General features: G+C 35.4%; 1 protein-coding gene across 4 annotated transcripts in view; it reads right to left on the reverse strand.

Annotated features, from left to right (window-relative positions):
* Window positions 1-318: 318 nt before the first annotated feature.
* LOC111869129 (ubiquitin carboxyl-terminal hydrolase 30 homolog) overlaps window positions 319-12863 on the reverse strand; it is a 23317-nt gene continuing 10772 nt past the window's right edge. For all 4 annotated transcript variants that reach the window (XM_023860365.1, XM_023860363.1, XM_023860362.2 and 1 more), the window contains exons 6-10: window positions 11080-11280; window positions 7700-7828; window positions 5956-6038; window positions 2914-3018; window positions 319-710 (exon numbers count right to left, since the gene is read on the reverse strand). In XM_023860365.1, coding sequence (XP_023716133.1) covers window positions 587-710; window positions 2914-3018; window positions 5956-6038; window positions 7700-7828; window positions 11080-11280 — 642 coding nt within the window. In that variant the 3' untranslated portion in view covers window positions 319-586. The remainder of the gene's footprint in view (window positions 711-2913; window positions 3019-5955; window positions 6039-7699; window positions 7829-11079; window positions 11281-12863) is intronic.

Genomic DNA, 12863 nt, shown 5'->3' on the forward strand with positions numbered 1-12863 from the left:
CCTATGGATTAAGACACCATGCTGCGATCTGGTAGGTGGTTACCAATGTCTTGAACCAACATACCACCTCCATCTTCAGGTCATATCCTTGAAGACCACAGAATAAATTTTCACTGCTGTGAAAACCTCAAATTTCAGTTTAAATTCCAACATATATTTCTACTAAGTTTCTTCCTAATGACAGATAGGCAGCTGAGGCACATCATCATCATCATCATCTGCATATAAAAATGCGCAAAAGTTAATTGTACAATACTTAACATAAATAAAATAAGTAAATAATATAAACATTCAAACTTCAAGAAAAAAGTACACGAATTTAAATGGTATCCATCACAATCACATTATCAAATATTTATTTGCATTTTATTATAGAAGGATGACATTCTACAATAATATGTTATTCTGAGAGACAATAAAATTAAGGAGATAAATATACCAGGTGATGGCACTACATATATTGTTTGGTATAACTGGCAATAATGTTGCTGCATCTGGTGTTAAAAGGCAAACCATATCTTGAAACACAATCTGAATACCATTTACATAATAAGCATCACACAAACACAACTAATAAAACTGTGTACTAATTTATATTGTGAGGAGATGCAGAACTGGCGAGTTTTGTGTAGAATAACATATAGGCACTAGCTTGCATTACTTCATGTAGTGTCACTTCACGTACTTCTGCATCTGAAGTGTAGTACCAACTGAAAAATTAATTATAAACACATTAATACAACTCCTCCATTAACTGCTATAACAAAAACTTTCACATGACAAAGATTATCCTAAATACCACAGATAAAATAAAAGAATATATTCATAATCTGTGTAAAAGAATGCTAGTATAATGGAATCCATTCATAACATATAGTCCTCTTCATACCTGCTACATTAAAGTTCTACTATAATAAGACAGTTCTGTTCAGAAATAGATACAAGAACATACAAAATCAATGATTTGCATATATAACTCCACGCTGAAGCGATATGAGTTGACATTCACAGAATATGGACCACCCTTTACCAGTGCCAGTAACATGACATGAGCAATTTTGAAGAATACCTTGTAGAAAATTAAAATACAGTGGTAGAACAACTACCATGTGCACTGCATAAGGGGCTGTCAGAAAGTAAGTTTACATGGCATATCATCTCATAACTAAAGAACCTTCACTTATTGTGGGTATGTAAGAGAGAGTTGCTAATCATGGCTGGGAACACTGCATGTTGAAACACACACCATCTATTGCTTACTGTGGGTATAGGTCAGCTGAATATGTATACCTGAGTGTGACAGTAGGCCACTAATGAAGTCTGTCCTGTATCCAATGGCAAAGTGATAAGCTACAGTCATTTGGCACAAGGCACAACAATCCATGCAGCAACTTACTGTGCTAAACTGGTATGTTCACAAGTAGACATTAAATGAAAACATGCCAGAATTCTCTGAAAAGTTGTTCTGTTTCTGCATGACAATGCATAGTCACACTCTATCTTGGATAACCCAACAACTTTTACAGTTTCCAGTATGAAAATTGGAGCATCCTTCACATAGCCCTGTTCTGGTGATTAATGTCTTCTACCAGTGTTGAACAAACAACCTGGAGACCACATGTTTCAAAGTGAAGACATCACAAAACAACAGTTAAATTATGGCTGAGTGAAAAGGGCATGGACTTCTACCAACAGCAAACAGAAAAACTAATCTTACAATACGAGAATTGTCTCAGTTTTTGCCAAGACTGTGTTGAAAAGTCGTGGGATGACATCAATATTACCCATAATTTTTCATTATATGCCTTGCAAACTTATTTTCTGACCACCCTCATATAGTACATAAACTCACATAGTATTGACTCCTGGGACCAGCCATTCACTGGCAGCAGTAGCAGCACACATGTTAAGAAGCTTTAGTCAACAAAAATACACACTCATTTACAGGAAGTAGTTTGCCTGAAGAACCTCAGAATGTGTGCAGTCAAAGGTTGGTGCTCTTTCATGACAGTGCCCTTACACAGTGATCACTGCTTGTACAGCAGTAACCCACAACTCCCTAATTTCTCAATTTCATACTATGTGATATTTACTTGGTACCATGTGCAGGTGGGTTAGAATACCTTCACTATAGCCCTGTGAGTCACAGAAGGTGACAAAAAGGGATCCTGGTGCCTGGGGTATAACTGGATCACTGTGTCACTGGGGAACATAAATACAGAAACGTCAGCCTCCAGGTTGGGGTTTGGATGCAAGGCTAATGACCTTGCTCTGTAAAAAAATAATGTTGCAAAATGCAATGAAGTGAAAAGCAGATGGTATAATTCATGACTGAACAGACAAGTCTGGCAGAATCTTCTAAGGAAGGCTATGACTCGAAAAGGGCTTTTGTGCCAATAATGATATTTACTTGCTTCCAAAGATGAAGATTAACTTAAAAGACTGTCACTCCAAAGAAGCCATGGAGGTTCAACTAACTGTGAGGAATGCAATGCATGGGGTCACATGTGACAGCTTGAAGAAACTTTCAAAGAGCAGCACGAGAAACTTCTTCAGGTTCTAATGATAGTATATTACACTTGGGAATACGGGATTTCTTCTGTCATCTAGTATTCTGGAAAAAAAAATGTGTTGAAAACTGGATGTGTTTCTGAAATGTTGTGTTCTTTCGATGGACAAGGTACAGAAACCCAGTAATTCCAACTGTATGAGAGCTGGCAGAAGTAGGTATCTGCTAAACCATAATACTTTGAAGGAAAGCTTCTTATGCCACTAGATTCAAATGAGCCATTCTGTTAGCTCTGTTCCTGTGCTTCCACTCTCTGAGGCTATGTATAATCTACATGCACAAGGTACACAGCATCAGCACATACACCACTTAACAAGCTTCCATAAGTGCTCTAAAGATCATACCTGTTGTAGTAACTGCCAGCTCCTCTCCTATATGTAACAAAATGCCCATAAATCAAGCCACCTTTATGAACCACTACAGCTGTAAGTTGGTAAAGATATTTGAATCTGTGGAAGGGACAGAATTCGGTTAGAGCACATTACTCAACCTTTAAAACTTTTGAAGGCTAACGCTTTTGCTGTTGATACAGTAGTATACATAAGGAAGAAACTTTGGTGGGATATCTATATCTTTATTGTCTGCATCCTATTTTGATCCAGCTGGATCATCATAGATGAAAATACAAAAACTCATATTGAAAACATGTACACTAATATATCAACAACAGAAGTAAAACACATAATAAAAGAAATTCTCAACGATAACCACACATCCAAATACAAAAAACATGAATTAATAATCCTATTAAACACCATTCCAGAACAAAACTATTTACAATTTATCAACCATTCTATAAACAAGACGTAGGATTAGCAATGGGAGTGCCTACATCAGCAGTCTTTGCTGAGACATTCATATAATATTTAAAATATACAAAACTCATCAAAATTCTAAATAAACACCGAATCATCCATTACTACAGATATATAGGTGATATATTAATTCTATATAACACACACACTACAAATATGGAGAACGTCTTAATGGAATTCAATGCAATACACCCAAAAATAAAATTCACTACTGAAAAAGAAAAACACTATAAAACTAAATTACATAGACTTAACTATCACAAACAAACGCAACCAATTAACAGTCAGTGTATACCAGAAATCCACTACTACTGATATAACTATACATAATAACTCAAGCCACCCATATGAATGTAAGAAATCCGTCATAAGCTACTAAATTAATCGAATGAACACATATTCAGTTACTCATGAAGACGAATACCAAGAATTAAAAACCATAAGACAAATATTAGAAACCAACGATTATCATCAACACATAACACACCCAAAACACCAATAATTCACAAGACATAAAACTCAAAATGGACCACCTACACATATTACGGTATTAATACAAGATGGTAAAGTTGTCCCTTGTGCTTAACTAATTAAGCACTACACAATGAAGGTGTATGGAGGAGTGGATGTAGAGATCCACATTTTCTTGACCTTGTCACTAGGTGAAGGTAAGTGGTCAGCTTCACACCCGTCTCTTTACCCTCCGTGGAAAGAACCCCCGGTATCCATTGGATAGGAGGCTGGGTGGGTCCCAGAGCTGGTCTGGATGACATGGAGAAGAGAAAATTCTTGACCCTACCAGGACTCTTACTCCTACCCCTCAGGATGATATAAGAACAATTAAAAAATTTTTCAAGAACACTAACATATGAATAATTTTCAAATTTACTAATACAATAATAAACCACCTAAAACCAAGGGAAAGAACAAAAGACACATAATCAAAGTGAAGTACACCAATTAAAATGTAGCAAGTGTCCACTCAAATACATCTGACAAACAGGATGTACACTTAAAGTCTGATACAAAGAATGCATCCAAGCCATAAAAACAAACAAACAGAAATCAAAATATGCTCACCATTTTCTTGAAATAGGACACACATGACATAATCAACTAAAATTACAGATACTACACATTGAAAAGAATGGGGCATGTGATAACGTAGTTGGTTGAGGCACTATGCTACAAGCCGGAAGGTAGAGGGTTCAAGTCCCAATGAGGTCATTGGATTTTTTCAATTGACTTAATCCTTCCAGCCGCATTATGGCCCTGGGGTCAACTCAGCCTCTAACAGAAATGGGTACCAGGAATATTCTTGGGGGTAAAGGGCAGCCAGCGCATAAGGCTGACAACCTTGCCGCCATTTATGAGCCGATTGTCTAGAAAATGTGGAAACCTCAACATCTCACAACCTTATGGGTCTCCACGGCTTGTTACAGGGATACCTTTACTTTCTTTACTTTTACACATTTAAAAGAAAGATCAATCACTAAATACACTTGAATGATTTCACATATATAATTTAAATAAACAAAGATTACAAATGAAAGATACCTTTGCAGACACAAATAATAATAAAATAATAATAGAAAACATATCCATCACAATAATAAATAAAATACACCCCCAAACATACCCCCACCACCACCACCCCATTCTGTGAACATCACATGACCTATGAAGCATATCCACCATGATATTAAGTAGTAGTTAGTACAAAAAGAACCACAGAATGGGATAGAATAACAAGTAGACGTGGCACCCCCATACAGGACACACACAACATACATGGAACTAAAAGAAACCAAAATTTGAGGAAATAACAAATAAGACATGTAAAGAACTACTAAAATATCCATTATCATTACAGAATAACTTTACCACTGTCATTCAAAAGGAAAATAGAACATAACATCACTTACATACAGAAAACTGCCATATAATATGTAAGTAACCATTTACAACAACCATATGATTATACATCACTCAATATTGAACCATATTAGAATATCTATAATCTATTCTCAGGTGCACAAAGAATTAAACAATGCTGACTCCCAGAAAGCCACCTCTATGATACAACACCATATATCTGTACTTCATCCTAAAATAAACGGAAAAATTCTTAACTTTAATGATCACTAATATGGATCCACATTAGAAATACAATTCAATAACGAGGACTATACTTTATGAAAACTGCCTGATGATGATCCAGCTGGATAAAAACATGTAGCAAGTATACATAATAAACAAATGTTAACAGAGTAATATTTGTTTGTTTATTGCAAATGTGTTGTTAAAGGTCATATAATAACACTATATGGATATCTACATGGTCAAATATTTATTCAAAATTCATACATTTTCAAGAATATCCTACATTAAACTTTCTATTAAACTGGATTTTGAAAATGAATTTATGCCTCTACAGTTTAACAACTTAAGATGAAGTTTATTTTGTATGATACTCTGTACTGGAACATGAATAACTGCAACTGGAATTGATAGGGCAACATTCCTATAAACAGAATGAAAACAGTTACAAATTTAAAATTCTAAACATACCTTTTCCTCATTGAAGGCAGCTCAATTAACCCATTGGTGAATGACTGTTGACCTACCGACAGTTCACTGACTGTCAGTTGCTTCTGAAAAAATGCTTCATAATAAGAAAAGGAATTAAAAACATACTTAAAATTTATTAAAGTGGTATCTAGTTTTAATATGCATAGCATCAACATACACAGGGTAGCATATTTTAAAAGTATTAAAATAATTTAAAAAGTGGCAAGGCTATCAATGATACTGAAAACATATAATATAAAGACAGGAAATTGGAATAGCATTACAAAAAGTAAGTGTTTCTAAAGGGCTAATGAAGAGAATAAACAGCATTTATGAGGAATGTAAAAATAAACACAAACTGCAAAAACTAAAATTTTTAAAACTACTATAGGGTTCAGACAAGGATGATATATTAACAAAGCATAACGGATAGGAGAGTGGAATACCAAAAACTATGATATAAGTATATGCCAGGTACAAGGAACCAATGAAAGTACCCCAGAAATGAAACCGCATAATAGGACTTTAACCCATATAAAGATTTTGGATGAAATGTCAATTTGGATAAGTGTATGGTTATAAAAATAAGCCATAAGAATTGAAAAATTGAAAAGATAAACCAACCATAATAGAAAGTAGATCATTATAAGTACCCAGGAATAAAATAGTGACAAATGAATTGCAAAAGGAAAAATTACATAAAAATAAAAGATGTAGGAAAATTTTATTGGTTTATTTAGAATATACTCTGGGAAAGAGAAATACCCTCAGGAAAAATGTCTATTTAAAAGTTACTATATGCTCTACATAGCATGCTTGTCACAATCTCTATTCACTTGCCCATTGTAAGCAGGGGAGGAAAATGTAGAGGCCTGATTTCATCTATCAGTAAAAATTACTAGCTCTCAATCAGCTATATCATTATGCTTCTGCCATTAAAAATAATTATGTTCACTTCCAATGGTCGTCAGTTAATAGATTAAACCTCATCATAAACAAGAACTGAAAGGTGTTCTCCAATGGAATAACAATAATGAAAATATAATTTCTGTTGTTTTGCCTACCAAATTGGCCTTTGTTTTCATTTACTTCATACAAAAATATATTTTTGCAAAGCTACAGATACAACACTGCAAATGTTCATGAGATTAATTAAGCATCACATAAATGAACACGTGGGGAAACAGAGGTACAGACACTTTACTCCCAGGAAAGGAAACCCACCACCCACTGGTTATGATGTTGGATAGGACCCAGTCAGTCAAGCAGGGGGTGCTAAAGAGAAAAATCTCTACCTTCTCCTGCCCACCCACAGAATCAAACTCCAGTTTTTTTTAATCATCCAGCCTGTAGCTAGATGGTAGCTTATATCAGAAACTTCATTATTTCTCCTTTTATTCTGTTGAATGTTCAATATATCACAAAATGTTTCAAATATAATTTGTAGGTCTTAATGAGTGCCATATTTTACATCAAGTACCAATTTTTTATACGATGAGCTAATTTACACAGATTTTATAAGGTTAAACTTTAGTTTACTATAAAGTAAGAATTACACTCAAGTGTCACAAATGTAAATCAAATATAAACTTACAATATTTGGGGTAAGCAATATCCTTAATGCCAGAGTTAATCAAAATCTGTTCATGCAGTTTCAGACATGAAACATGCAAATACAACATCCACATTATACATTAATTTATGTAATGTGCTAATAAACATGTAACTGGTAGCTGACAATTACCTGTTGTATGTGATTGTACATGTATGGATCCATGACAAGTATCTCAGGAAAGGTGACACGATCATCTCGCTTCAGTGGTTTTCCTTCCCAGATTGTTCGTGCAATATGAATGCAGAGACAAGCTGGCAGCTAATGAATATTATACACTATTATTATTATTATTATTATTATTGTTGTTGTTGTTGTTTGTTTACTTGTCTGCATTAATGTGTTTTTCCTCCAGTGCTTGCCTATAATTTGTCTCTGACTTTATGTTGTGATTGTCCATAATGTAATCACTTGTATCTACACTGTGCTCTGTCTGTAATTGGCCTTGTGGCTGTTGACTCAGCATATAAATAATAAAGAACTGAAACTGAAATGAATTGAAATTATTATTATTATTATTATTGATGGTAATCATTTAATCAAACCTAATGATGTTTCTGATGAATTTTCAGAGCATTTCCAATCCAATCTGCATATAGCCTATCTCCAGCTTGCATATAAACAACACAGTTAAGTGGTAATTCTGTAGAAAATAAACTGTGTAATAAAGTTTTCATATATCTTAGCCTTGTAATGACTACAGTCTCTGTGTCAACGAAAAATAAATGTTTAAATATTCCATGGCTTCATAAAGCTACCTATATAGTAATTTTTTCACCATAAATGTTTCTGTCAGATGACTGATGTGGGTCACCATTAGCCAAGAACCTACATTCTGCTTCTTTACAACACAATCCAAATGGTAACAAACCTCATCAGAAAACCATGCACTGTGGAGTCCAGCCTCTTCATTTATTATTTAAGCAGCAAAATTCTTCCAGTTCTTCGGCATCCCCCCCCCCACTCCAGTTTCTGTATCATGGTAATTTTGAATAGAAATGTGTGCATCCAAGTGAAACATTCACTAACTGAATGCTAATGTCCCAAATCCCACTGCATTTTTTCTCATTTATTTGCTCAACCTTTGCTGTATTGTCTCTCCCAGAGCTCCTGTGTTCTCCAGGCTACAAATACTTGAAGTGCAAGGACCTTTTCTATCCAATGCTGAAATGTCCTCTTTAAACTGCCTGGCAAATCCATACATTATTCTTCTTGCCCACCAGGTATTGAAACGTGCACTACTTTCACTTTCTGGTCAACAGCATGCTTCTCATAGCCTGCTATCTTGCAACTTGCACTGCTACAATAATGTCACTAACACCACCATATTATGCTTAACTTTGTTCCTAAGACAAGGTAGTTCAACAAACAACATAAATGAGTAAAAGCTTTTAATTTATCTTATCTTATAGACCTAATAAACCATGCAGAGAAGGGTTGCATTATGAATATAAATGGAAACTTCCACATTTATGCATATAAACATTGCAACAGACCGATACATGAACAAAGGGCCTATGAAGACATTCGTGTGAATGTTGGGTTCATCTGTGGTTATATATATATATAACATATTGTCGCGTATTGGGTGTATAATGCGACAAATAATTTCACGCTGTATTTGATATAGCGAATTTTATTCCACATTCGCTCTTACAATCACACAAATTACAGATCCACAATTACTGCCATTGGCAGTATCACAAATACTGTACTGCAATTAACTGGTGACTGACTCATAACTAGAGATCTGGAGAGCTGTAACTAACTCGTAGGCTTGCTCGGAACTCAGAACTGACTATGAATAGTCTTCGCTGCTCCGTATCTAGCCTCATTCCGGACAACGCAGAAAACAGCCACGTAATAGGCACCACTGTTGTCTGGCGCCGTGTTGCTAGCAACGCTGTTGGGAGTTGTCTCTCGCAACCATTGTTTACCTGCGTTGCATAGTGACCAGCGTGCTGGGACTCGGCTCGCTTCAGCTCCGCTCGGCGCGTCACCACTGGTGGGGGGGGGGCATCCAGCTAGCGTGACACGTCAAAATGTATATATAACCACAGATGAACCCAACATTAGTCTCCCATACCACACTCCACAAGATAAACTAGATCATCATATAAACATATGACATCTTATGGGTAAGCATTTTCATACATTCATATCTTCATAATAATATAGTTAAATCAACACATGATCTAATGTATTCCTACATTATATTTGCAGATATAAACACACCACTCCTCACAACAGGAATGTACTTAATTAAACCATTAGTATTAATCTTGATGTAATTAACTAAAAAATTTTATCTTTAACTACAATTCTAAGGTATAAGATCCTCATAGAGATATATGTATTGTGAATATGTACAGTGTTTTCAGTTAATGTTGATGAAACCTCTGATGATGACCAAGACAAGACAAAACATCTAATGTAATTTATGTATTCATAGTCAGTCACATCTGAAGGAATATATACTTCTTAATACTTATAATTTAGGTTCTTCTCTCAAAATAAGACAACATGTCTCACAGCAATATAAAAAGACTGGGTAAATTATTGTTTTATTTTCATTCATCATTAATAATTTTGTAAGAAGGCTGAATAGCTGTTTTTGAATCAAATGAAACAAATCATTTCCAAAATAACAAGGAAAGATCAATTTTCTGGGAGGTGTACAGGCACGTGTGTCCTATTCCAAACGTTTTCACTGTACAGTTCCAAAACTGCTCATAATAAAGAAATATTATATAGTTTTTCTAATACCAGTATTTATTGTTCAAGTGACAAAAGTTGGTACAGTTTACGTAGTACAATACATTTTAGAAAATTCCACCATAAACATCAATGCGCTTTGCAACTTGTGTGAGGACATGGTGTGTTGCTTGTCTGATTGCTCCTGAGTTCCTTTATGGGGGGTACTAACATCCATTGTGATCAAGCAGGTCATCTCATGTATCCAGCTTTATTTTGCACACCTTACTCTTCGTCCAACCTCATAAACAAAAATCAAACAGGGATAGGTGTGGAGATCTTGGTGGCCAGTTAATGATACTACCATGACCAATCCACCAATTAGGAAAAGTGTAACTGAGATGTTTCATCACAAGTGGGTATAATGAGGAGGGGCTCCATCATGTTGAAAGTACACAGCAATCCGTGTAGCCAAAGGAACATCCTCTAGTTGTTCTGGTAACCCATTCTGCAGAAAGTCTAGGTAATTATGTCCTGTCATACAATCGCCTAAAATAAATGAACTAATCAACATGTCACTCATCATACCGCACTACACACACTGTTAGAGAAATTATGTTGAAAATTTGTTTCCACAGTATCATGTGGATTCTTGTGAGGCAACTGATGCAAGTTATATCTATTGATTCCACTACACATGAAAATAGCTTTATCAGTGAATAGTATTAATGGAAGCAATTGGTGATTAGTATGTAACCAATGACAAAATTCTAGACACTAAAATTAGTTTGGAGTAAGGAATTTGATCCAATAGTCACCTTCCCAAAGCTGAGGCTTTTCATTTGGTCAGTGTCACGGCATCCGCAGCCACCACACGCAACATTATTAACCACTCGACTGGCCACATAATGTCCAATCAGTTCTTGCAGTGTATAAAACCCATCTACAGTTCCAGGCAGAGACAATCTTGGAGGCAGTGTCAGTGATAAACTGTAGAATGTGGAATAGTGGAGCACAGACTAGAAAAAAATTAGGATACAAAATATTAATATCCATTTTTAAAAAATGATTCCAGTTATGGTCGTCTGTATTTCTTTGGTAGCACTACCAATAGGAAAGGAACAGAAAAACATAAAGATTATTAGTGCCATTTTAATGCTTTCAAAGCCAGATTACTTTTATTACTATGAGTCTCAGGAAGGTATAAAATGTGATACATTTAGCCCATGAAATTCTTATGAGAACATCAAAGGAGCAAGCATAATTCCCATTCATAATGATGGAAAGGACTTGCTCAAGATGTTTACTCCACTGTGATGAAATCTGGGGAAATTAAGGTGTAAAATAAATGCTCCATTAATCATAAGACAAAGCAACTTCTAACAAATAACTTTCCAAGTTTCTGGCCAATTACCTTACACTGTAAGGGAACATTCTACATGTGACCACATGCATGAGTATGTGGACATATCCCATTCACCCTTCAACACAGTCATGCATACATAGCATGCCAGCAGTTTCTGCCAGTCACTGTCATACGTCCACAGCATGCATAGTGCAGCGGTAATGTTCAGCTCATATTTTGAACTGTTGTTTTTCATGTAAAATAACTTTTTTTGGTATGAAATTAAAGAGGAGGTACCAGGCTATCATGTCATATATGTGTCGTCCCACATTGAACTTCCCACAGCATTTGTATTACATTTGAATTCTTTGGAAAAGTTCTGTACCTCACCAGTTGGTGTGCTATATTACCGTACAAACCTGTCTCCACCTTGGGAAATTCTTATGAACTAAATACGTTAGATCGACAGTGTGTGCTGTCTTTGTATGCTGATCAGATCAAAAGTCAATTCTTTTGGGCTTCTGAAGTATTATACATGACCCAGACAGTGCTGCTTCTACATAGTTATTTGTAACCATGAGAAACCAGCATAGAAACTACAACTAGACTTGATTTGTTGACTCTAAAGAAGTGTGCTGTGACTGACATGTAGGAATCGAAAACACTTCTCTATATAAATGCTTCCACTGTACAGTCCCCTTTGTTCTATAAATAAGCATCATACAGTTTGTTTGTAGCTGCCATGGCACTTGGAGCAAGAAGCTGTCAGCTGTGTTGTGTGATGATGAATTGGGATAGTACTAACTTCTAAGCAAATCAGAACAAAGTTTATCAGATTTGGAATTTGACACTAAAAATGAATTGGAGTGCTTTTCTTGATGCTGTGGTAAATGATGACAGTGATGAGGATGACACCGTCAGTCAAGACTTCCTTTGGGAGAATATATGTTACAGAAATTTTAGTAATTTTGAACTGTTTTCCAGTAAAGAACTAATCGACATGATTGTCAAAGAAACAAAAAAATAATGTGAAGCAGTTCCTATGCAGGCATGAGCTACCAGCCAGGTCGCCTGCTAGAACATGAAAACCTGTCTCACAGAGAGGAATTTATGCTGGGTCCGTTATACTTATGGGATTTGGGACTCTGCATGAAGTGTTTTCAAAACTACCACACTCAGCTGAATTTCTAAAGTAATATGATACTATTATTCACACTTTTTTTATAAGCTTACTGTCCCAAAAATAATTTGAAAGCA

The sequence above is a fragment of the Cryptotermes secundus genome, unplaced genomic scaffold (assembly GCF_002891405.2).
Source record: "Cryptotermes secundus unplaced genomic scaffold, Csec_1.0 scaffold618, whole genome shotgun sequence".
In the NCBI taxonomy this organism is placed as follows: Eukaryota; Metazoa; Arthropoda; class Insecta; order Blattodea; family Kalotermitidae; genus Cryptotermes; species Cryptotermes secundus.